Source organism: Pipistrellus hanaki (assembly GCF_964339955.1).
Source record: "Pipistrellus hanaki genome assembly, chromosome: 3".
Taxonomy (NCBI): domain Eukaryota; kingdom Metazoa; phylum Chordata; class Mammalia; order Chiroptera; family Vespertilionidae; genus Pipistrellus; species Pipistrellus hanaki.
Window position 1 is genome coordinate 20850721 of NC_140505.1, and position 26597 is coordinate 20877317.

The 26597-nt window shown below is 39.1% G+C and overlaps 1 protein-coding gene across 1 annotated transcript in view; it reads left to right on the plus strand.

The window, feature by feature from the left end:
• The window catches only part of ADAM32 (ADAM metallopeptidase domain 32), a gene marked incomplete at both ends in the record, with an annotated part of 88367 nt that overhangs the window by 40367 nt on the left and 21403 nt on the right, over positions 1-26597 (plus strand). The window contains 5 exons of the mRNA XM_084876257.1: positions 1275-1367; positions 8753-8948; positions 18403-18508; positions 20143-20326; positions 22564-22647. Coding sequence (XP_084732383.1) covers positions 1275-1367; positions 8753-8948; positions 18403-18508; positions 20143-20326; positions 22564-22647 — 663 coding nt within the window. The remainder of the gene's footprint in view (positions 1-1274; positions 1368-8752; positions 8949-18402; positions 18509-20142; positions 20327-22563; positions 22648-26597) is intronic.

The window sequence follows — 26597 nt, forward strand, 5'->3', positions numbered from 1 at the left end:
TCCTGTGGAAGCAGTGGGTGGCCTACTGTGTACAATATCACCTGATGGGCTACTAGTGGTCATATGATTTTTCTTCTTCAACCTGTCAACTCTGTGGAGTATATTAATTGATATTTGAATTATGAACCAGCCTTGCATACTTTGATAAATCCCACTTGGTTGTGATGCCTATTTTATATACATTGCTGGATTTGATTTACTAATATTTTGTTGAATATTTTTGTGTCCATGCTTATGAGAGATATTGGTCTGTAATTTTGCTTTCTTATAATGCCTTAAACTGGGTTTGGTATTAGCATTATAGTGGCCTAAAAGAATGAGTTAAGAAGTGTCACACATCAGTGCTTGGGGTGTAGTATGTCTATGATTCCATGGGTTAAAGATAATAGGAAATCCATATTTAGTGCTTCTCTGGGATTCTGTCCTAGGTGTTTTTTCTCTTGGTTGATTTTAGTTTGTATCCTTTCCATATAAGAAACCAAAACTGTGAATATACCAGCAATCAGTGAAATGTGTGAATACACCAGCAATCAAGAAATTATCAAAACTGAGGGTGGTTTTGGGACTCCAGTGAACTGGTGATTCCTGTAAAATGCAAGGGCAGTCTTAGGGACCACTTTCTTTACCTTTGCAGTGGGTCTAAATTCTACACACACTCACCCCCCCCCCCCAGATTTATTGAGGTATAATTGATAGATAAAAATGATATATACTTAAGGTATACAGCGTGTGGTATTTTGATATATGTATACATTGTGAAGTGATTGCAACAGTCAAATTAACATCCATCACCTTGCATAGTTATCGTGTGTGTGTGTGTGTGTGTGTGTGTGTGTGTGGGTGTGTGTCTGTGCGCTGAGAATGCTTAGTCCTATCAAATTTCAAGTTTACAGTCCATTATAGTTAACTGGAGTCATCATGCTGTCTATTAATTTCTCAGAATTAGTTCATTTTCTAAATAATTTTGTATTTGTTGATCAATATCCCCCTTTACCTCTGACTCGCCTACATTCTACTCTCTTACTATTATCCAGTTTCTGAAAAAAGTATACATATATTTTGTATAGTATTCTAGTTTGTTAAGTGTTAGTGGGGTTCCAGTTATTCTGATTTGACCTGAAGTACCTTAGTATTTTAATAGTTTAGAAATGTAAAAATCTAAAATTTATAAGCATTCATATTCTTTTCCCAAACTAAAAAGCCCAGTAAATATAGCTCCAACCAAAGTTTATATTGTTAAAACGTATTTTTATTTGTATTTCACTCATTCATAGCAATGTGGACACGATAGCTGTTGTGATCCTCAACGTTGTGTGCTGAAACAAGGATCAAAATGTGATTTAGGATTATGCTGCAGTAGCTGTCAAGTAAGATTTAAGTTTATTAATATTATCCAAGTGTATAATGAATCATATCTGGGATTCTTTCTTTCTCCTTTTATTTTTTATTTTTTTCTATCACCACTTATCCCCTATATACCCTCTTCCACCTACACCCACTTCCCCTCCCTGCCCCTCCAATGGTAACCTCTGTTGTCCGTTTCCATGAGTTATTTTTCTTTATTTCTTTTTTCTCAATCTCTTCACCACCAACCCTCCCTCTCCCCCCCTACATACACACAAACATCTGCCTGCTATATATGAGTCTACCTCTATTTCATTCAGTTTGTTCATTGGATTCCACATATGAGTGAAATCATTGTCTTCTAACTGGCTTATCTTACTTAGCATAATGTTCTCCAGGTCCGTTCATGCTGTCGCAAGGGCAAACTTTTCTTCCTTGTTAGGATGAGTGGTATTCCTTTGTGTAAATGTACCATAGGTGTTCTATGCACTCATCTGCTGATGGACACTTGGACTGTTTCTAAATCTTGGCTATTGTAAATAATTCAATGATATAGGGGGTGCATATATTCTTACGAATTTGTGTTTTGGGTTTCTTTGGATAAATTCCCATAAGTAGAATTGATAAGGCAGTTCCACTTTTAATTTTTTGAGGTAACTCCCTACTGCTTTCCATAATGGCTGCTCCAATTTGCATTTCCACCAACAGTGCATAAGGGTTCCCTTTTCTCCACATCCTCACTAACACTCATTGTTTGTTGGTTTATTGATCATAGCCATTCTGACAGGTGTGAGTTGATACCTCATTGTGGATTTAATTTGGGTTTTACTGATGATTAGTGACTTTGAGCATCTTTTCATACGTCAATTGGCCATCTGTATGTCTTCTTTGGAGAAGTCTATTCAATACCTTTGCTCATTTTTTTTTAAGTTGGATTGTTGTTGTTCGTGTGTGTGTGTGTGTGTGTGTGTGTGTGTGTGTGTATTGATTTTTATAAATTATTTATAAATTTTGGACACTAATTCCTTATCAGATGTATCGTGAATATGTTCTCCCATTCAATGGATTGTCTTTTCATTTTGTTTATGGTTTCTTTTGTTCTGCAAAACCTTTTTAATTCGATGTAGTCCCATTTGTTTTCTTGTTGTTTTGTTTCCCTTATCTGAGGAGTTATATCAGAAAAATAATTGCTACAAGAAATGTCAGAGATTTTACTGACTATGTTTCCTTCTAGGATTTTTTTAAAATGTATTTTTATTGATTTTAGAGAGGAAGTGAGAGGGAGAGAGAGAGAGAAACATAAATGATGAGAGAGAATCATTGATCAGTTGCCTCTTGCATGTCCCACACTGGGGATCAAGCCCACTACTTGGGCATGTGCCCTGACCAGGAATCGAACTGTAACCTTCTGGTTCATAGGTCGACACTCAATCATTGAGCCATTCTGGCTGGGCTCCTTCTATGATTTTTATGATTTCAAGTTTAACATTTAAGTTTTTTTTTTTAATCCATTTTAAATTTATTCTTATGTATGATGTAAGAAGGTGGTCTAGTTTTTATTGTTGTTTGTTTTTTGTTTGTTTTTTGCATGTATCTGTCCAATTTCCCCAACAACATTTATTGAATAGAGTGGAATAGAGGCCTGAAGCACGGATTCATGCACCAGTGGGGTCCCTCAGCCTAGTGTGTGGGAATCAGGCCAAAACCAGCAGTCCAACATCCCCAAGGAGTCCTGGATTGCTAGAGGGTGCAGGCCAGGCAGAGGGACCCCACTGGTGCACAAATCTATGCACTGGGTCTCTAGTATGCATATAAAATCTTTGGTTAATCTCTTTCCACCCTCTCCCTCTCCCCTCTTCCCTCTGAGATGCATCAGTCTGTTCCATGTTTCCATGCCTGTGCATTGAGCATCTGCCCCCTGTTGATCACTGTGCATCATAGCTACAGGTCAAATGATTGAAAAGTTGACTGGTCAGGCACTTAGCATATTAGCCTTTTATATAAAGAGATTATCTTTAGCCCTTTGTATGTTTTTGCCTCCTTTGTCAAATATTAATTGACTCTAAAGGCATGGGCTTATTTCTGGGCTTTTTATTTTGTTCCATTGATGTTTATGTCTGTTTTTATGCTGTTTGATTTCTATGGCCTTGTAGATAGTTTGATATCAGATAGCATTATTTCTCCAACTCTGTTCTTTCTCAATATCACTGTTGCTATTTAGGGTCTTTTGTGATTCCATATAAATTTTTGGAAAATTTTTTCTAGTTCAGTGAAATTTGACATTGGTATCTTGATAGGTATTGTGTTGAATCTGTAGATTGCTTTGGATAGTATAGACATTTTAATGATTTTAATTTTTCCTATTTATTAACATGATATTTGCTTCCACTTATTTGTATCTTCTTCAATGTCTTATAATTTTCTGAGTATAGGTCTTTTACATCCTTGGTTAAATTTATTCTTTTTGAAACAACTGTGAATGGGATTGTTTTTTAGTTTCCCTTTCTGATAATTCATTACCCTATCTAATAAAGAGGGAATATGCTAATTAACCCTCACACCATCCTCAGCCTGCCTCTGCAGTCCCCCAGTCCCCTCAGCCCTCCAGCCACCCAGGGCCAGCCCAAGGCACAGACAAGCCTCAGATGGTGGCTACCCAGCTGCCCGAGGATCAGGTAACCAGGGTCGACTGAGGTTTGTGCTGCTGGTAGTGGCAGCAGCAGAGGTGTGAGGGGTGTTGCCTTCCCCTGATTGCCAGGTCATCTCCCACACCCGAGGGCTCCTGGACTGTGAGATGGGGCAGACTGGGCTGAGGGATTCCCCCTTCTAGTGCATGAATTTTCATGTACCTGGCCTCTAGTTAGTATATAAAAATGCAACTGATTTCTGTATATTTATTTTGTATCCTGATACTTCGCTGAATTCATTCATCAGTTTTAGTTGTTTTTGATGGGGCATTTAGGGTTCTTTATATACATTATCATGTCATCATCTGCAAATAATCATAGTTCTACTTAATTAAAATTTTTTTCTTTACTGATTAGGTGAGGTATTACATATGTGTCCTTATCCCCTTTGTACCCCCACCCCCACTCATGCCCTCATCCTCATGGTATCTGTGTCCAGTGGTTAGGCTTATATGTATGCATATAAGTCCTTTGGTCGATCTCTTCCCCTTACCCTCACTCTCCCCTACATTCCCTCTGAGGTTTGACAGTCTGATCGATGCTTCTGTCTCTGGATCTGTTTTTGTTCATCAGTTTATGTTGTTCATTATATTTCATCAGTGAATAAAATCATGTGATATTTTTCTTTCTCTGACTGGCTTATTTTTTTATTTTAAATATGTATTTTATTTATTTTTTTTACAGAGAGGAAGGGAGAGAGATAGAGAGCTAGAAACATCGATGAGAGAGAAACATCAACCAGCTGCCTCCTGCACACCCCCTATTGGGGATGTGCCCGCAACCAATGTACATGCCCTTGACCGGAATCAAACCTTTCAGTCCGCAGATTGACACTCTATCCACTGAGCCAAACCAGTTGTGGCTGACTGGTTTATTTTGCTTAAGCATAACACTCTCTAGTTCTATCCATGCTGTTGCAAATGGTGAGAATTCCTTTTTTTTTTTTAAACCTCATTGTAGTATTCCATTGTATTGATATACCACAGTTTTTAATCCACTTATCTGCTGATGGTAAATTGTGCTGCTATGAACATAGGGGTACATATATCCTTTCTGATTGGTGTTTCTGGTTTCTTAGGATATATACCTAAAAGTGGGATCACTGGGTCAAATGAGAGTTCCATTTTTAGTTTTTTGAGGAAACTCTACACTGTTCTGCATGGTGGCTGTACCAGTCTGCATTCCCATCAGTAGTGCAAGAGGGTTCCTTTTTCTCTGCATCCTTGCCAGCACTTGTTGATTTGTTGATGATAGCCATTCTGACAGGTGTGAGATGGTATCTCATTGTCATTTTGATTTACATCTCTCAGATAATTAGTGACTTTGAGCATGTATTCATATGTCTCTTGGCCTTTTTTATGTCCTCTTTTGAAAAGTATCTATTTAGGACCATTGCCCATTGTTTTATTGGGTTGTTTATCTTTCTTTTGTTAGGGTGTATGAGTTCCCTGTAAATGTTGGAGTTTAAGCCCTTATCATTGACAACATTGGCAAATATGTTCTCCCAGGCAGTGGGTTTTCTGGTTGTTTTGTTGATGGTTTCTTTTGCTGTGCAGAAGCTATTTATTTTGAGGTAGTCCTATTTGTTTCTCTTTAGTTTCCATTGTCCTAGGCGCTGTGTCAGTGAAGATATTGCTTCAGCATATGTCTGAGATTTTGCTGCACGTGGAGTACTCTAATATTAAGTCCTTTATTGATTTACAGTTTTTTTTGTTCATGGTGTAAGTGGGTGGTCTAGTTTCATTTTTTTGCATGTATCTGTCCAATTTTCCCAACACCATTTATTGAAGAGACTGTTTTGCCTCCATTATATGCTCTTGCCTACTTTATCAAATATTAATTGAACATAGTTTTTGGGTCAATTTCTGGGTTCTCTATTCCATTGATCTATATGTCTTTTCTAGTGCCAGCATTAGGCAGTTTTGAGAACAGTGGCTTTGTAATATAGCTTGATATCTAGTATTGAGATTCCTTCTACTTTGTTCTTTCTCAGAATTGCTGCAGCTATCCAGGGTATTTTATTTATCCCAGACGCATTTTTGGAGAGTTCACCCTAGGTCTTTGAAATATGTCATTAGTATTTTAATGGGGAGTGCATTGAATCTATAGATTGTTTTGGGTCATATGGACATTTTAATGACTTTGATTCTACCAATCCATGAACACGGTATGTTCTCCTATCTGTTTATGTCTTCCTCTGTCTCTTTTTTCAGTGTCCTGTAGTTTTCTGAGTACAGGTCTTTTACCTCCTTAGTTAAGTTTATTCCTAGGTATCTTAAATTTTTTTGGATGCAATGGTAAATAGGATTGTTTTTTAAATTTCTCTTTCTGTAAGTTCACCATTGGTATATAAAATGCCATATATTTCTGGACGTTAATTTTGTATCCTGTTACATTGCCGAATTAATTTGTTAAGTCTAATAATTTTCTGATGGAATCTAGGGTTTTCTATATACAATATCATATCATCTGCAAATAAGGACAGTTTTACTTCTTCTTTTCCAATTTGGATGCCTTTTATTTCTTCTTCTTGTCTAATCACTATGGCTAACACTCCCAGTACTATGTTGAACAAGAGTTTAAGAAAGGTCATTTCATAATACTAAAGGGATCAATACACCAAGAGGATATAATCCTTGTAAACAAACATATATGCACCCAATGCAGGAGCACCCAAATACATAAAAAAACAAACCCTCAGAACAATTGGAAGATATCAAGGGACAAGAACAGGATCAAAGGGATGCCCATTTTAACCACTCCTCTTTGACATGTTCTGCTAATATCTTGATGACTTCATCATCTATCTATATTCATCAGGGATGTTGGCCTGTAATTTTCTTTGTGGTATATTTATCTGGTTGTGGAATTAGGATAATGCTGGTTTTGTAAAATGTGCTTGGGAGTCTTCTCTGTCTGTGTGTGTTTTTATTTTTATTTTATTTTTTTTTTAGAACACATAGACCTATAGCTGTAAGTCAAATAAATGCCTTTCACACAAAAAATGATACTAAATTCCAAGTCAGGTTTTTTATTTTGTGAATTTTAGTGGGATGTTGAGGCCTCTTTCTAATACCACTATCCCCCCTAATTTGATGATGATATTGTTAAGTCTTGTTTGAGAAATATTATAGAATTCTTCCATATAGAAAAATCTCCCTTGGAAGGGATTGTTTTCATTCACTTTATCCAACATTTATATTTTACAAATAAAAAATGTCACTGCTTGTAGTTAGGTATCTGTGGGTATGTAATTGAAAGACAATAGTTTCCCATCCTACTTAATAAAAGAGTAATATGCAAATTAACAGTCACTCCACTACACCACCAGCCATGCCCACCAGCCACACCCACCAGCCAATCAGAGGGAGTATGCAAATAAATTCAACCAAGATGGCTATAGCCACAGAGAGCAGTAGGGAGGCTTGGGTTTCCCAGGCAATGGAAGCCAAGCTTTTTTCCTGCCCTTGCCAGCCTAGGCCTCCACTCAAGGCTACAAAGTTTCAATTATAGAAGATAAATAAATCCAAACAGAAATGGCTGCCAGCCACAGAGCTAGCAGGAGGCTTGGCTCCGCTCCAGGCTAAAAAGTTTCAATTGTAGAAGGTAAATAAATTCCAGATACCAGAGCCTCTGCTTGGGTCACTAGGGGGCATGGCTGGGCTGTAAACCATCACAGGGCCCTTGCTTCGGCCACCTGATGCTCCAGGTGAACCCCTACCCTGATCCAGGACACCTTTCAGGGCAAACCAGTTGGCCCCCACCTGTGCATCAGACCTCTATCCTATCTAATAAAAGAGTAATATGCAGATTGACCATCACTCTAACACACAAGCTGGCTGCCCCCATATGGTCAAAGATCCTGCCCCCATGTGGACACAAGATGGCCACCACAAGATGGCCAGCAGGGGAGGGCAGTTGGGAGGGACCAGGCCTGCAAGGAAGGGAAGTTGAGAGGGACCAGGCCTGAAAGGAAGGGTAGTTGGAGGTGATTAACCCTGTAGGGGAGGGCAGTTAGGGGTGACCAGGCTGGCAGAGGAGGGAAGTTGGGGGCAATCAGGCTGGCAGGGAATAGTTAGACAGCTATTAGGCTGGCATGGGAGTGGTTACGGGGTGATCAGGATGGCAGGCAGAAGCGGTTAGGGGCAATCAGGAAGGCAGGCAGGGGAGCCAGCAGTCCTGGATTGTGAGAGGGATGTCCGACTGCCCACTGGGATCAGGCCTAAATGGGCAGTTGGACATCCCTCGAGGGATGCCAGATTGGAGAGGGTGCAGGCTGGGCTGAGGGACACCCCTCCCCCACCCAGTGCAAGAATTTCATGCACTGGGCCTCTAGTAAATGTATAAATAATGAAACTCCCTAGAAGTAATTTTCAAATGCTGTGTTAGCACAAAATTTAAGTTAGAACTTATTATTCAAATATAATTTGTCTTAAATATCACAATTTAGGTCATATGGTAAAGGTGTTGGCTCCTGATCCCATTTTCCTTTTTAGTTCTTTCTGTGTTTTTGTAACAAATTTATTATGTGAGAATCCCTGTATTGAACTACAGAACGTGGGTTCTTTGTTCTTGACTGTCCTTCACTAAAGCAGTTAATGTTGTTTTTCTCTAGAATCTCATCATGTGCCATATTTTTAACTCTGATCTTTTTTTGAAGTAAATATTAATAACAACAATCTTATATAATGCTTTATTTTTTATATTTTAATTTCTACTAGATTCAACCAGCAGGTTCACCATGTAGGCCCAGTGTACATCCTGAGTGTGATCTTCCTGAATTTTGTAATGGAACCTCACCAGCCTGTCCCAATGATGTAACGATAATCAATGGGCATTTATGTAAAGCTAAATATATTTGTTATGCTGGAGACTGCCATGATCTTAATGCACGTTGTGAATCCATATTTGGAAAAGGTAATATTGTTTTGTAACATCTAAACAGATCTTCAGTATTTTATTAACATCACCAAGACAATGGGCAATCACATATAATTATATCCTATATAATAAAAGAGTAATATGCAAATTAACCATCACTCCGCTTCACCCATCAGCCAATCAGGATTGAGTATGCAAATTGCAAATTAACCCAACCAAGATGGCTGTGGCCACAGAGAGAGTAGGAGGCTTGGGTTTCCCTGGCAATGGAGGAAGCCAAGTATTCTGCACACCCTGGCTGGCTCAGGCCTCCACTTGAAGCTACAAAGTTTCAATTATAGAAGATAAATAAATCCTAGATACCAGGGCTTCTGCTTGGGTCACTGGGGTGTGTGGCAGGCCTGCAAACCACGGCAGGCCCCTCAAATCAGGCCACTCCATGCCCCAAGGGAACCCCCACCCTGATCCAGGACACCCTTTAGGGCAAACCAGCTGGCCCCCACTAGTGCAGCAAGCCTCTGTCCTATTTATTAAAAGATTAATATGCAAATTGACTGTCACTCCAACACACAAGATGGTTGTCCCTATGTGGTCAGATAGATGCCCCCATGTGACACAAGATGGCTAGCAGTGCAGGGCATTTGGGAGGGACCAGGCCTGCAAGGGAGAGCAGTTGGGGGCAATCAAGCCTGCAGGGGAGGGCAGTTAGAGGTGATTGGGCTGGCAGAGGAAGGAAGTTGGGGTGACCAGGCCTGCAGGGAAGGGAAATTTGGGACAAATAGGCTGGCAGGGGTGCAGTTAGGCATCAATCAGGCTGGCAGGGGAGTGGTTAAGGGTGATCAGACTGGGAGGCAGAAGTAGTTAAGGGCAATCAGGAAGGCAGGCAGGTGAGCAGTTGGGAGCCAGCAGTCTTGGATTGGGCCTAAATGGGCAATTAGACATCCCTCATGGGGTCCCAGATTGGAGAGGGTGCAGGCTGAGCTAAGGGACACCCTCTTTCCCACCTGAACATGAATTTCATGCACCGGGCCTCTAGTTTTATATGTTTATATATGTTATATAAAAATATACATAAATTTAGCTGAAGCCGGTTTGGCTCAGTGGTAGAGTATTGGTCTACGGACTGAAAGGTCCCAGGTTCGATTCTGGTCAAGGGCATGTACCTTGGTTGCGGGCACATCCCCATTAGGGGGTGTGCAAGAGGCAGCTGGTCGATGTTTCTCATCAACGTTTCTAGCTCTCTATCTCTCTCCCTTCCTCTCTGTAAAAAATCAATAAAATATATTAAATATTGTTTAATGTGTATATATATATGTGTATATATATTTTTTGGTATTTTTTATTTTTTAAAATTTTATTAAGGTATAATTGACAACTAAAAATGCATATATTTTTGTTATGTTTTGATACTCATGTTTTGAAAAAATTGCTATAATTTTAATACATTATGTAAAGTACTGGCCTCCAGCAATCTCATTTATATATATAAATTGCTGGATCATAGCATAGTTTATTTTTAATTTTTGAGGAGTCTATATGTTGTTTTTCATAAGAATTGTACTAATTTTATTCCCATGAACAGTGTTAAAAAGTTTCCTTCTCTCTACATCTTTGCTAACAATAATCTTTTTGATAAAATAATAGTTATCCTAAAATGTGTGAGTTGTACTTTTGATCTGCATTTCCATGATGATTAGTGATGTTGAGCACCTTTTCATATATCTGATGACCACATTGTCTTCCTTTGAGAAATGTCTCTTCAAGTCCTTTGCTATTTCAATATCTCATTATGTATTTTTGCTATTGACTTGTATGATTAACATATATTTTAGAGATACATAATTTGTAAATATTTTCTCTTATGCTATATATATTTTTTATTGATTAAGGTATTACATATGTGTTCTTATTGCCCCTTTGCCTGCCCCCCAATCATGCCCTCACCCCCCTGATGTCTGTGTTCTGACTGCACTGAACCCCATTTCTAGGCCAGACCCTGGATACCCAGGCTCATACAGAGGGAGCCTGGGCCGTAAGGTGGAAACCCAGGGAAGCTGCAAAATATATGTCCACTAACATATATTTCAGAGATACATGATTTGTAAATGTTTCCTATTATGCTATACTTTTTATTGATTAAGGTATTATATATGTGTCCTTATTGCCCCATTTCCCCCCACCCCCTAATCATGCCCTCACCCCCCTGGTGTCTGTGTCTATTGGTTAGGCTTATATGCATGCATACAAGTCCTTTGGTTGATCTCTTCCCCTTACCCCTACATTCCCTCTGAGGTTTGAAAGTCTGATAGATGCTTCTATCTCTGGATCTGTTTTTGTTCATCAGTTTATGTTGTTCATTATATTCCACCAATGAGTGAAATCCTGTGATATTTATCTTTCTCTGACTGTCTTATTTCACTTAGCATAACACTCTCCAGTTCTATCCATGCTGTTACAAATGGTAAGAATTCCTTCTTTTTTACAGCAGCTTAGTATTCCATTGTGTAGATGTACCACAGTTTTTAAACCCACTCATCTGCTGATAGGCACTTATGCTGTTTCCAAATCTTAGTTATGGTAAATTGTACTGCTATGAACATAGGTACTCATATATCCTTTCTGATTGGTGTTTCTGGTTTCTTGGGATACATTTCTAAAAGTGGGATCACTGGATCAAATGGGAGTTCCATTTTTTGTTTTTTGATGAAACTGCATATTTTTCTCCACGGTGGCTGCATTAGTTTGCATTCCCACCAGCAGTGCACTAGGGTTACTTTTTCTTCGAATCCTTGCCAGCACTTGTCATTTGTTGATTTGTTGATGATAGCCATTCTAACAGGTGTGATATGGTACTACATTGTGTTTTGAATTGCATCTTTTGGATGATTAGTGACTTTGAACATGTTTTCACAAGTCTCTTGACCTTCCTTATATCTTCTTTCAAAACTTAACTATTTAGTTTTCTCTTTCCTTCTTATTGTAGAATTTCCAGTCGACTTTCCTGTAGTTCCGGGTAATATCCATTTTGTATTTTAGTTGTATTTTATTGAAATTGTTGTGTAATGCTGCAGTTAGGTGTTTACCTATGCCACCATCTTGGATTCAACCCCAGTTCTAGGCCTGACCCTGGGGACCCAGGCTCATACAGAGGGAGCCTGGACTGTAAGGCAGAATCTCAGGGGAGCTGCAAAAGGCAGTCCTGGAGGTGCGCATATTATGCGCAGAGGACGGACTGTTGACTCTGCTGCTAGATTGCCCTAGCAGGAAGGAGACAAAAGCTCCGGACTGTGCTGAGCCCCAGTTCTGACTGCACTGAACCCCAGTTCTAGGCCAGACCCTGAAGACCCAGGCTCATACAGAGGGAGCCTGGGCTGTAAGGCGGAAACCCAGGGGATCTGTGAAAGGAAGTCCCGGAGGTGTGCACATTGCGTGCAGAGAATGGACAGCTGACTGTGCTGCTGGATTGCCGTAGCGGGAAGGAAACAAAAGCTCCAGACTGCTCTGAACCCTACTTCCAACTCCACTTCCAACTTCACTGAACACCAGTTCTGGGCTCATAGGGGAGAGCCTAGACTGTTTAGTAGTGAGTGAAATTCGATGACACCTTTCTCTAAGAGGTGCTTTCAGCGAGTACCAAAGGACACTGAGGAACCCTGAGACTCAGGAGCCTCGTAGGGCGAGGCTGACGGAAGCCAAGGTTGTAGGCTCCACCCTGAAACTCTGCCCCATCCAAGCTGAACACAGAGACTTTTAAGACTTTTAAGGGAAGCTGTGAAAATGCCGAGACCAGGAAACAGAACACAGACGAAAGAAATGGAGGACAAAGAGCGACTGGATATAGATTTCAAAACCACGGTTAGAAGGTTTTTCAAGAATTTCCTAGAAAAGGTCGATAAAATAAACAAGACCTATGAGGATATGAAAAGGGATCAACTAAGAATAATAAGGGATTAACAAGAAATAAAGAATACATTGTCTGAAATAAAAAAAAAAATATTATACAGAGTCCTAAAAACAGAATGGAAGATCGCAAGAATCAAGTGAAAGATTTGGAACATAAAGAGCCAGAAGACACTCCTCCACAGAAGCAAGAAGACAAGAGAATCCATAAAGTTGAAGATAATGTAAGAAACCTCTGGGACAACTTCAAGCAAACCAACAAAAGAATTATGGGGGTCCCAGAAGAAGAGAGAGAGCAAGATACCAAAAACATACTGGAAGAAATAGTGACAGAAAACTTCCCCCACCTGTTGAAAGAATTAGACTTACAAGTCCAGGAAGCACACAGAACCCCAAACAAAAGGAATCCAAAGAGGACCACACCAAGACACATCATAATTAAAATTCCAAGAACAAAAGACAAAGAGAGAATATTAAAAGCAGCAAGTTACCTATAAAGGAGCACCCATAAGATTGTCAGCTGATTTCTCAACAGAAACCATGCAGGCCAGATGGGAATGGAAAGAGATATTCAAGGTGATGAATAGCAAGAACCTACAGCCAAAAATACTCTACCCAGTAAAGCTATCACTCAGAATCGAAGGCCAGATAAAGAGCTTCACTAATAAAAAAAAAACCTAAAGGAGTTCATCACCGCCAAACCAAAATTATATGAATTGCTGAAGGGGGTTCTTTCAGAAGAGAAAGAAAATAAAGATAAAAATTATGAACAACAAATATGTAACTATCAACAAGTGAATCTAAAAACCAAGGGAATTAAAAAAAAATCTGATGAACAATATTAACTGGTGAATATAATGGAATCAGGGTATAAAAGGGAGTGAACTGACGATTCTTGGGAGTGGGGGGTGTGGGAAGAGACTGAACACAAACTGTGCACCTATGGATGAATACAATGGTGGGTGGGGAAAGGGCAGAGGGTGGAGTGGGAACCTGGTGGAGGGGAGCAATGGAGGGGGAAAAAATGAGGAACATTTGTAATAATATGAACAATAAAAATTTATTTAAAAAAAGTATTTAGATTCATTGCCCATTTTTTGATTGGGTTGTTTATATTCTTTTTGTTAAGTTGTATGAGTTCCCTGTAAATGTTGGAGATTAAGCCCTTATCAGAGATAACATGTGCAAATCTGTTCTTCCATGTTGTGGTCTTTATTGTTTTGTTGATGGTTTCTTTTACTGTGCAAAAGCTTTATATTTTGATGTAGTCCCATTTGTTTATTTTCTCTTTAGCTTGTATTGCCTTAGGATCTGTGTCAGTAAAGATATTGCTACAATGTATGTCTGAGATTTTGTTGCCTCTTATATTTTCTTTTACCTGTATTCTTTCCATTGCTGGGAAATATTTTTAGTTTAATGCAGCCTCACTTGTCTATTTTTGGTTTGTAAAAAATTATTGCCTGGACTGCTGTCCAAGAGCTTTTTTTCTTATGTTTTCTTCTAGGACTTTTATTGTTACAAGTCTTAATATTTAAGTCTTTCTTACCCCCACCTTTATTGAGATATAATTGACATATAACATTGTATAAGTTTAGTTGTACAATGTGTTGATCTGATTCTCAGATATTATAAAGTGATTAGCTCCATAACATTTAGATAATATTTTTCATCATGTCACATAATTACCAAGCCTTTTGTTGTGTGGTGAGAATATTTAAGATTTGATCTCTTAGCAACCTTTAAGTATGTAAGATACTTTCTAGTATATAATTGTAAGTACATAATACACCTAAATGGCATACATTAGATTTTTCAGAACTTAGTCATCTTATAATGAAGTTTGTGCCTTTGATGGCCATGAAGAAGGTGAGAGAGAGAGAGAGAGAGAGAGAGAGGCCATGCACAGGCTGCATTTAGGAGGTAATGTCAATAAAAGTTGGATTATATAGTAGAGGTAGGAAATGAGGGATAAAGTAAATAAAGGATGATCCCTAAGTGTTAACCTGAATATTTGGTTGCCTAAATGGTTTCATAAACTGAAACAAGTTTAGGGGTAAAACAGAATTTGGTTTTAGGATATGTTCACTTGTAAATGCCTATTAGTCATGAGATGAGGTGAGTCAGATGTTAGGTTATGTTCAGTATTTTATTGTACCTCATACCTATACTAATAAAAGAGAAATATGTAAATTGACTGTAACGTCGCAATGCCCACAGCCAATCAGGACTGAGTATGCAAATTAACCCAACAAAAATGGCAGCACCTCCTGGCCACTCCAGGGCTCTGGGCAGCACACCTCCTCAGGGTCTCACTGCTGCACTCCACACCTGTCAACCATCCTTGAAGCCTCCCTGTGGCAGCCTCCAGCTTCAGAGGCAACCCTCCTGTGCCTGAGGTCATAGCTCCCAGGGTCTGTCATCTCCCTCTACCTCACCCCGCCCTGCTGTTCTGGTAAGCAAAACCCTAGTGTTGGAGCAGCCCCACAGGCACAGATGTATGTGGGAGCTTGCTTGGTGTACAGTTAGTGCGCCCCAGGAACCCCAGGCCAGCCAAAGTGAGATGGTGGCGGCTGTGATGGCAGCGGCAGGCAGCTCAGCTTTGTTTTGAATAGATGAAAGAAGCCACCTACACAGTAACCCAAATTATCAGATCTCTCTCCTCCCTATCTCGTCAAATCAAGAGGGGAGGGGCGATGGGCATGGAGGGAGGGCGGGCAGGTAGAAAGTGGAGGGCAGAGGAGGAAGAGAATGAGAAAGGGAGCCAGTTGCATCCCACTTTCCCAATGGGAAAGTGAAATTCACTAGTGCACTCAACCTCTTCAGTCCTCCCAGCCTGCCTCATTTCCCCACCTCTTGCCCTCCACAGCTCCCCGGGAATGCCAGTGCCGCACAGAGGAATTCTCCTGAGAAGGAGGGCGAGGAGGAAGCAACACTGGAGTGTGCAGGGTTTGCCACTACCGTCTCTGCTGCACAGGCTGCCAGAGCGAGCCCACTGGGTGCCGAAAGCCAGGGGAAGAAAGGCCTATTTTTGTACAAATCTTTGTGCATTGGGCTTCTAGTTCTTTGATAATAGGGTGCAGAGAATCTAATTATATTATTTGGAATATCAAAGGGCAAATTCTTTTACTCAGTAGACTTGGTCAGTATGGTGGACTTAAGGGAATATTTAACATGTGATTTCACATTTGCAAAGTGCTGCTCTTTCGGTGTTTTCATCTGATGAAAACTCAGACTGATCTGAGACAAAGTCCCTAACTAATGAGAAGCTTTGAAGGGGAAGTTAATAATATGGTTCATTGGTACTTTTAGGTGCAATAGATGGACTAATAAGAATTGGGCCAGATGAAAAACATCACTTTTAACAGAATTCATCTGATTTCTCTGTGACTAACATATTCTTTTAAAGTTTCTCTCCAAACTGGGCTGAATTACTCAATTTCTGAATTTCCCTGGATATTATCATGATGTTTAACAATTTCTGCATCGACATTCCTAACCTGGCATCTCAGAGTCACAATTGAACTTATTAAACAATAGAGACCCAGTGCATGAAATTCCTGCATGGGGGAGGGGGTCCCTCACCCTGGCCTGCACCCTCTCACAATCCAGGACTGCTGGCTCTTAACTAATTGCCTGCCTGCCTGCTTAATATGTGTCATAGAAACCAGTTGTACAGGTCATTCTGAAATAATGAATGCTTAGGCATATATATATATATATATATATATATATATATATATATAATTCTAAAAAATAATATTGCCTGTCTTTATGGTATATATACAATGGACCAATGTTTAAAAATGGTGGAAAGATATTGAGTTAGGAGAAGATAAAACATTAAGAAAATAGTGGGGGAAAATGTAAATCATGGAAAGGGCAGGTAAACAGGAGAAACCTCTTTACAAAAAAAAAAAAAAAAAATATATATATATATATATATATATATATATATATATATATATATATATATATATAATTGATTTTTCACAGAGAGGAAAGGGAAGGGATAGAGAGTTAGAAACATCAATGAGAGAGAAACATTGATCAGCTGCCTCCTGCACAATTCCACTGGGGATGTGCCTGCAACCAAGGTACATGCTCTTGACTGGAATCGAACCCAGGACTTTTCAGTCCACTGGCCGACGCTCTATCCATTGAGCCAAACCAGTTTCGGCAGGAGAAACCTCTTGATCTTAAAAATAGAGAAGGATTAGCTGAGAACTAACAGTGACTAAATAAGCATCGTCTTAATTCTCACAACAAATCTACTGAGGTAGATATTATTATCTGCTTTGTGGATGAAGCAGTTATGCTTAGTGAGACTCATCTTAGAGTAGTTAACTGGGCTGTGCAGAATTCTAAAATGGCCCCCAGACGCTCCTGCTGTACATGCTTTGGATAGTACCATTTGAATTTGTGCAGAAACAGTGAACATATGATGGGATATCATCCTTGTGATGACATTATATAGTGTGACTAAGGAGTTTTGAAGATGTGTGTAAGGTCCACCATCAGTTAACTTTGATTGAATTGAGATCATTCTGAGTGGGTCTGACTTAATTATGTGAGCGCTTAAAAGATGGGAGATGGCAGATTCTCTTGCTGGCTTGGAAAAAATAAGCTGCATTTTTGTGTTATATTTTTTAAAATTGATTTCAAGGAGGGAGGGAGGAAGGGAGGGAGGGAGAGAGAGAGGAACATCAATGATGAGAGAATCATGATCAGATGCCTCCTGTATGTCCTACACTGGGGATCGAGCCCACTACCCGGGCATGTGACCTGACATAATTGAATCATGACCTCATGATTCATAGGTTGATGCTCAACCACTGAACAATGGTGGTTGGGCTAAGCTGCCATGTTTTGAAAGGACATGTGACTGAGACCTGGGGGGAAATTCCTAGGAGCCAAGATCAACTCTTGGCAGATAGTAAGAAAATGAAGCTATTAATTCCAACAACAACCCTGAAGTCCACCAATAATCAGTGAGCTCACAGGAAGACTTTAGCCTTAGCCGATAACTTCTAATGAGACCTTGAGTTAGAGAAATCACTTCTGCCTTGCTGCACGTCTGACTTCTAAAAACTGACATTATAAATGGGTTGTAAGCTACCAATATTTTGGTAGTCTTTTGCAAAACAATAAAAAACTAATATAGTAACAAAGTAAAAAAATAGTTAAATATAAAGATTGGCAATTTTGGTCCTTTTTAAAAGACTTCTTGAAGATACAATGAGGTTTATTCAATGAGATTACATTATAGACCTGGCTTTTTACTCAAAATCTAGGAGAACAAGTATAATTTTCTTGTGTTATCTTTTTATTGCTCTCTTTCACAGACCATGGTTTACACTTCTGTGATTCTTCTTACCCCTTATATCTTTTGTGATGAAAAGAACAGAAAATGAAGCGAAAGGGGGAATAACATGACCACTACCCTTTCACTTTAATTTTTCTATTTTTCAACAACCTCATTGGGAACATTTTTTGAATTAAATAATAAAGGAAAAGGAGAAATAATATCTTGAGGCAAAGAAGATGAAAAAGAAAGGGAATTTTAATCCAAATATATTTTAAACATTGACAGGTTCACAAAATGCTCCATTTGCCTGCTATGAAGAAATACAATCTCAACTTGATAGGTTTGGGAACTGCGGTAAGGAAAAAGGCCAATATAAATTCTGCCAATGGAGGTATGCTATGCAAATATTAAATATAATTTTGTTCAATAAGATTTTGTCTTTAGTTTTTATTTTTTAAAAATTGATTTTTGGGAGAGAGAGAAAGAGGGAGACAAACATTAATGCGAGAGAGAAACATTGATCGGTTGCCTCCATACATGTCTTGATTGGGGAATGTGCCCTGATCAGGAAACGAACACACAGCTTTTTTGTGTACAGGATGATGCTCCAACCAACTGAGTCACACTGGCCAGAACTAGTTTTTCTTTCTATGTGTCATTCATGCCAGTGGTTTCAAGTGTGGCATGTGTATGGGAATGAATCTCAGGTCAAAATCTTTGCTCTGACATCTTTCTTGTGCTACAAGCTTAAATTTACATCCAGTTGTAAGCACATGTAGATGACCATAGGCTCCTAAATCCAATAAGTAATTGAAACTAATATCTATTGCACCTTTCCTTTCTGAGCCTGCTCATTTTTCTTTATAAAAATACTGCTCTTATTCATTTGATTGCTTGCCTAAGTTGAAGACTGCCCAGTGTCTTTAAAATGACGTTCATTTTTGGTTAATCTCCTCCCACCCACCCAACCCCTCTTCCATCTGAGATTCATCAGTTTGTTCCATGCTTCTATGTCTCTGGATCTGTTTTGTTCATCAGTTTATTTTGTTCACTAGATCATACGTATGAGTGAGATCATGTATATGCATGTATGTATAACCCACGAACATATAGACAGTAGTGTGGTGCAGACCTTGGAAGTGGGGGAGGCGTGGATTGCAGGTGCAAGTTGGAAAAAGTTCATTGGGGGAGGAGGGAGACATTTGTATTTTAGTAGTAAAGGTAAATTAATAAAATAAATCTTTTCCTGCATCTGAAGAGCCAGCTCTTTGACATATTGGTCATCAATTTGTTTTAATAAACATTTATTAATAACCTATGTGCTGGACACTGGGCTAGATACTACTTAGAAAATGACACATGACCCTTGTGCTTATGGAATTTGTAGGCAAGTAAATATATCATGTAGTTTTATAATTCCTTGATTTGCTTATGCTTTTACTTTTGTTTAGAAATGCCTTACTCTGTTAAAATCCTACTAACTTGTAAGCTTTGACTCAGATGGCCTGTTCTCTTTGAAGTAATATAGCAGTCAGGAATGTAATTTAGCAGTCAGGAATGTGTCCTACCTTAAATATCTGTAAGAATTTGTTAATTTTTTGTAGAACTTTTTTTTTAAACGAACAAACAATTATCCTTTTTAAAAATTGAATTTATTAGGGTGAAATTGGTCCACCAAATCATTCAGGTTTCAAATGAACAACTCAACAAAACATGACATTTAAGGGTATGGGTCTAATTTGTTTATCATAAGATCCTATAAAGTGTTTGCATGAATTGATTACTTGACAATAAGATATAAATCTGCACAGTGAATAAAAGGCCATTAGTAGCATTGGAAGGTAATCAACAGCTTTATACTTTTTTACTTTAAGTGTTAGTGTCAAAGCATTACTTTTTTCCTAAACATTTTGCCATATATTATGAACCACTTATTTATATTTTTTTCATAGAAAGCAAATCTGAAGCATTTTCAAGAAATGCCTAATATATAATAATAATAATATAATGTTATTATATTTGTAGGAATCTTATATGTGGAAGATTAATTTGTACCTACCCTACTCGAACTCCATACATTCAAAAAGAAGTTGCTGTGCTTTACGCTTATGTACGAAATGTTATATGTATAACTTTAGACTACAGTCTTCATGGCTCAGATGTAGATCCACTGGTGGTCAATGATGGCTCTGAATGTGATACTGAGAGAGTAAGTGATCTAAAATTTATTTTAAAAATTAAATTAAATTTATTGCTTTAACACATTTTCAGTATCAAATTTTAAATTCATTTGTAGTGCTATATAACCTTAAGTATTTAGAGAAAGAGAAAATAAGCTTCAGTAAGGCTCCAGATATTAAGAGGGAAATGGAACAGTTTGATCCTTTTCAGAATTTGAATGTTGTGAACAAGGAAAATACCAACTATTTTAGGATAGGGATGGGGAGGGGAGAGATTTTGGAAATACATTATAGTTAAGTACTCTCTAGCATGGAAATTCACTTTTCTTCTTGTAAAAAGTAGTATGTGGAAAGTAATAAAAGTAAAACTGGGTAATATGTGGGCCAGAAGATAAGATCACAAGTTAATTTTTATACTGCATAGAATCAACTATTCACTTCTTATGTTTTGACATCTTGCTAGTTGCTTAACCAGTGTGAGATACTACAACTATATGTAAAGTGGGCATAATGGTAGCTTTTACTCTGTGGGGTTAATGAGAAGATTAAATTAGATAACAGTGTAAAGGGATTAGCACATTGTAAGAGTTAAATACAGGTTGGCTATTATTATGTATTGTTATTATAAGTCATTATTTCTGAGGTCGACACAAATCTGGAGAAAACATAGAGGGAATAAATTCACTGCAAAGTTTCATTTTATTCCTGACCAGATCTTTGCCGGGCTGTTGCTTCCTGCCTAGGAGTCACGAATACCTCAAAGGGGGGCTGTGCCCGGGAGTTTGGTAGATATAGTTAGGCCATGAAGCCAAAACAAGTAAAAATAAAATAGGTCTCCATGCTTCTGCTTTTATTTTGTTCATCAGTTTATTTATTTTTTATTAGATTCCACATATAAGTGAGAGCATATGGTATTTGTCTTTCTTTAAATGGGTTATTTCACTTAGCATAATAATCTCCAGTTTCATCTATGCTGTTGCAAAAGGTAGGAATTCCTGCAGAGTATTCTATTGTGTAAATGTACCACCTTTTTTTATCCACTCATATACTGATGGGCACTTAGAGAAACTTCTAATAGGGTCATGTGCCTTATGAAGGGGGGAGGGAATCCAGATTTTATTATATTTCGGCAGCTCAGAAAATTAAAAATGGCCATGGAGCCAAAACAATGTTATATATTATAGGATCCTTTTCAGAATTTCAGTGTTTCAGTGATCCCACTTCTAAGAATGTAGCCTAAGAAGCCAAAAGCACCAGTCAGAAAGAACATATGCACCCCTCTGTTCATGGCAGTGTAATTTATAATAGGTAAGGCTTGGAAACAGCCCACGTGCCCATACCATATGATCTCACTTATATGAGGAATCTGTGTGAACAAAATAGAAACAGAGATATGGATACATGGAACAGATTGACAGCTAAGAGGGGCTGGGAAGAGGAGGGTAAGAAAGGGGATTGGAAGGAAGAAGGTAAAGAGATTAGCCAAAGAACATAAATGCATAACCCATAGATTCAGACAACAACATGGTGATGGCCAAATGGAAGGAGGGTGTGGAGGCTGGGTGGAGGTGGGGGAAGGGGTGAGAGGATGGGGAGAGCTATAATAGTGTCAACAATAAAAATAAGAATTAAAGTGAGTATCAACAACACAAATAAGTTAAAAAATAATTAAAATGTTATCATAATTCCCTTTGCAGAGTAGAGCTACAAAATGATTTGTGAAATTATTTTTAAAAAAATAAAAATATGTTTCTAAAAGGAAAAATAAATCAAAAGATGATTTGATATTATTCAGTTGGCAATATAGTAAGAATAGAATCTTTTCCATAACATGGGTAATTTTTTCAGTGATAATGTCTGAAAACAAATTTTACTAGGTAACCTTTAATGATACTATTAATCCTATATTATAAAACATGGTTGGTACATTTGTAATAGTTGAACCTACACTGACTTATCACTATCACCCAGAGTGTATGGTTTACATTGGAGTTATGTGAAAAATCTCACAATACTTAGAGATTAAGTAACACATTCTGAAAGGTGGAATCTCAAGAAAAATTGAAAAATATTTTGAATGAAATGAAAATAAACCATAAAAACTTGTGGAGTATAGCAAAACAGTACTTAAATGGATATATATATATATATATATATATATATATATATATATTTGCAGTGAATGGTTATGATCTTATGTTATAAAATTACTGATTAAAATGTGAAGATAGTTGAACTTCTCTGACTTGGAAATTTTTTTCATTAGGTTTGCATAAATCGTGAATGTGTAGAATCGAGGTTTCTTAAGAAGGATTCCCTTAATTGTTCAGCAAAATGCAGTGGACATGGAGTAAGTAAGCACATGATTGATATATGTTTCCCCAAATCACATTAATTTTGGACAGTTTTCAGCATCACTAATTAATTTATTCAACATTTATTGGGTTCCTACTACATGCTAGTGTTGGGTTGCAACCTCCTGCCAAGCTTCATGTGTATAACCTGAAACTGGCCCCCATATGTGGAAGGCAGGGAGAGACTGAAGAAAAAGGCAGACCATTCCAATTGGTAGGTGGCAGGTTTAATCATCAAGAAAACTTACAGGCTTATCTTGGGAAGCCACAAGAGAAATAGTTTTCTACACAAGCCCACCAGAATTTTAGAAGTTAATACAGTGGTCTTAACTGGATTCAGTTACATATCCCCGGGGGCCTTATCTGGGTTTAGTTACATACCTAGTTCAGTTAGTCTCCTCACCACATTGCTTTGTGATTTTTTTGTCTGGATTATATATCTGTTGTGGAAAGTGGTATATTGAAGTATCCCACTTTTATTATATTGCTCTCAATTTCTTCTTTCAGATCTGTTAATATTTGCTTAATATATTAGGTGCTCCACAGTTGAGTGTGTGTATTATGACTGTTATGTCTTTTAAAAGTGTTGACTCTTTATCTATATATAATGACCTTTGTTTTATCTTTTCACTATTTTGGATTGAAGTCTATTTTGTCTTATATAAGGACTAGAGGCCCGATGCATGAAATTTGAGCAAGGGGTTTGGCTCTCGCAGTCCCAGCTTCATTTGGAAGGTCGTTAGGATGGTTGTTCTGCTGTTTGTTCTAATTAGCATATTAGCTCTTTATTATGTAGATTGCCCAGTGCTCTAATTTGTGCATGGGTGGGATCCAGACAGCCCCACCCCAATTGGGGCAGATTGGGGCTGGGCCTGTCATGAGGAGGAGATGGCGGGAGGTTGGTTGGCTGGCAGGCCCTGATTGGGGCCTGATCAGAGCCAGGCCAATTGGTGGGAGGGCCCATGGGTGAATGGCTGGTGGACCCACTGATTGGGGTTGGGGCCCGATTGGGGGGCTAGAGGCCTGGGGGAGGGGCCATGGGTTGTTAGCCAGTTGACCCTGCCCATGATCAGGGTTGGGGGCCAATCTGGGGTGGGACTGGGCAGGGCCAGGGGCTGAAGGAGGTTGGCCAGCTGACCCCGCCCCCTAATGGGGTGGGAAAGAGATCAGGAGTGGAGCAGGCCAGGGAGAGGAACTTCAGGCCGATCAGGGTGGTGGGAGCCCATTGGGGAGGGGTCGGCCGGGATGGGGCTGCAGGGGGTTGGCCTCCTATTGGGATGGGGTGCAATCAGGGGCGAAGCCAGCTGGGGGAGGGGCTGTGGGCCTATCGTGGTGGGACGGGTAGATCAGGGTTGGGGTTGGCTAATTGGGGATGGGGCTGGATGAGAGGAAGGGCAGGGGTGTATGGGGGTATTTGGCTGGCTGGCCCTGCCCTTGATCAGGGTGGGAGAGTCCAGTCAGGGGCAGTATGGCTCGCTGCAGGAGGTTGGCCAGCGGCGCCCACCCCTTGATCACCCACAGTGGATGTCATAGTGACTGGTAGTCAGTTGTTCCATTCGTTGTGGTTGCTGGCTAGATAGATAGATAGATAGATAGATAGATAGATAGATAGATAGATAGATATAGATAGCTACCCACCCCATCTTTCTTTTAATTTCTGATTTCATGGAATATATTTTAATTTCTATGTTGAGCCTATGTGTGTTCTTAAAACTGAAGTCAGTCTCTTGAAGGCAGAATTTAGTTAAGTCTTTGTTTTATAAAAAAATATTTTTACTGATTTCAGAGAGGAAGGGAGAGGGAGAGATAGAAACATGAGTGATGAGAAAGTATCACTGATTGCCTCCTGCATGTCTTCTATGGGGATCAAGACCTCAACCCAGACATGTGCCCTTGACCAGAATCAAACCCAGGTCCCTCAGTCCACAGGCCAATGCTCTATCTAATGAGCCAAACCTGCTAGGCTAGCCCCCACCACTCCAGAGTGTGTGTCCATTGGTTATGCTAATATGCATGCATACAAGTCCTTTGGTTGCTCTCTACAAGGGGGTGGCCCCTGCCATCTCTCTGGATCTATTCTTGTTCATCAAATTATGTTGATCATCATCATCATCATAATAATGTAGTTTTAAAAAATACATATTTTTTTATTGAGTTCAGAAATGGAGAGAGAGATGGAAACATAAATGATGAGAGAGAATCATGATTGACTGCCTCCTTCACACCCCTTACTGGGGATCCAGCCCACAACCTGGGCATATGCTCTTGACCTGAATCAAACCCGGGATCTTTCAGTCTGCAGGCCGACAGAGCCAAACCAGCTAAGGCTGGCATATTGTAGTTTCTTAGGAGATATACAATTAGTTATAATTATAGATAATTATATAATGATTAGTGGCCTGGTGCTTGAAATTCATACACATCAAAGGGAGTTAACTAGAGGAAATATTTTAATATTGCTGAAGTGTCACAGATGAAAGGAAATTAGTAAAATGTATGTGAAAATAATGTACAAATTCATTAATAAACAATAAAAAATGACATAACAACAATGAAGACATGATATAAAAACAACACTGAGCTTGTTAGAAAGTCTGATGTAAGAAAATTACATCTCAACAGGCAGAGAGTCAAGAGAGTATCCCAATGCCCATCTTCAAAATTCACCCTTAGAGGACTGGTCATCATCTTCATCCCTTTACTTTTGAGTATTTCCTTGAAGCCTCTCCCTCTGGATTATAGCTCTGCATTTAAACATTCAGTCTTCTTGCTAATTTATGTGCTGCAAGCTTGGCGTGCTTCTCCTCATGGCTGTTTCTGCTGTTGCTGACCTGCAGCTGTGTAGGTCTATGGTGCAGTGGTGGAAGCCCAGCGGCTGGGCTGTCATCAAGGTGCTATTTATCCCTGTACAGCCTCTGAGGAAATAGAAGACTCTCTTCTTTGCCGATGCCTAGATGAGTTGTTCTGTCGTGAAGGGAACACATGGCCTTTAAATTTACATGGTGGGGTCACTTAGTTTTTTGCTCACATGCCTAACGGTTTCATGTAATGAGGCTTCTTCTGTGTCCCACTTCGAAGGCCTATCAAGTTCCCAGTTGTCTTCTGAGTGCTGTTCATCTGGACACCTGCAGTTGTGGCCCTTTGTATCCTACCAATAAACAGGTTGCTGGAGCTGGTTTATCTGACACCCGATGCTGAGGGAGACACTCACTGGCTTTGGGTGAGGAAGGCACAGTTGCTCTGCTGCTGGAAGCTGGGCACTTGTTCACTTTGTACCCAACCTCTCGAGCCTCTTCATTATCTTTATGGACAAACTTTCTGCTGGAGTGCTGATTATTAATTAAAGGGTTTTCTTCCCTCTTCCTCCCTCCCTCCCTCCCTTCTTTCTCTCTTTCCTTCTTTTCTTCCTTCCAATATGAAGGTTATATGACAGAATCTGGAGCATTGGATACCTTGAACAGAGTACTTTCCCTCTGTACATTTAAGCCTTGGAACAGTGAAATTAGTCTCATGTTCTTAAATCGAAATCTTAGAAACTGAGTGATATTTTATATTGCATTGAGAAGTAGCATAGCATAGTAGTCAGGGCAGGGTTTCTGAAACTCCACTGCTTGGTTTCCTGGCTCTATCACTTACCATCTGTGTGGCTTTTGGCAAGTTAAATATCCATGCCCCAGATTCTTCATCTGTAAAGTAGGAATGATAAGAGTCCTGACCTCAAAGGGTTGTTGTGAGGATTTAACGAGTAAATCTGTATCAAGTGACTCACATAGTAGGCACCATAAAGGTGTTTGCTATGATATAATAATTATCAGTAGCAGAAACCATCAGTTCCTAATGAGTTCCTCTTGTAGCACAAAAAGCTTTTGCTTTAAATTCAAACAAATAAAGGCAAACAAAATAAAACTAGATAATGGCTTAGGCAGTGTTATGCTCATACATGTTT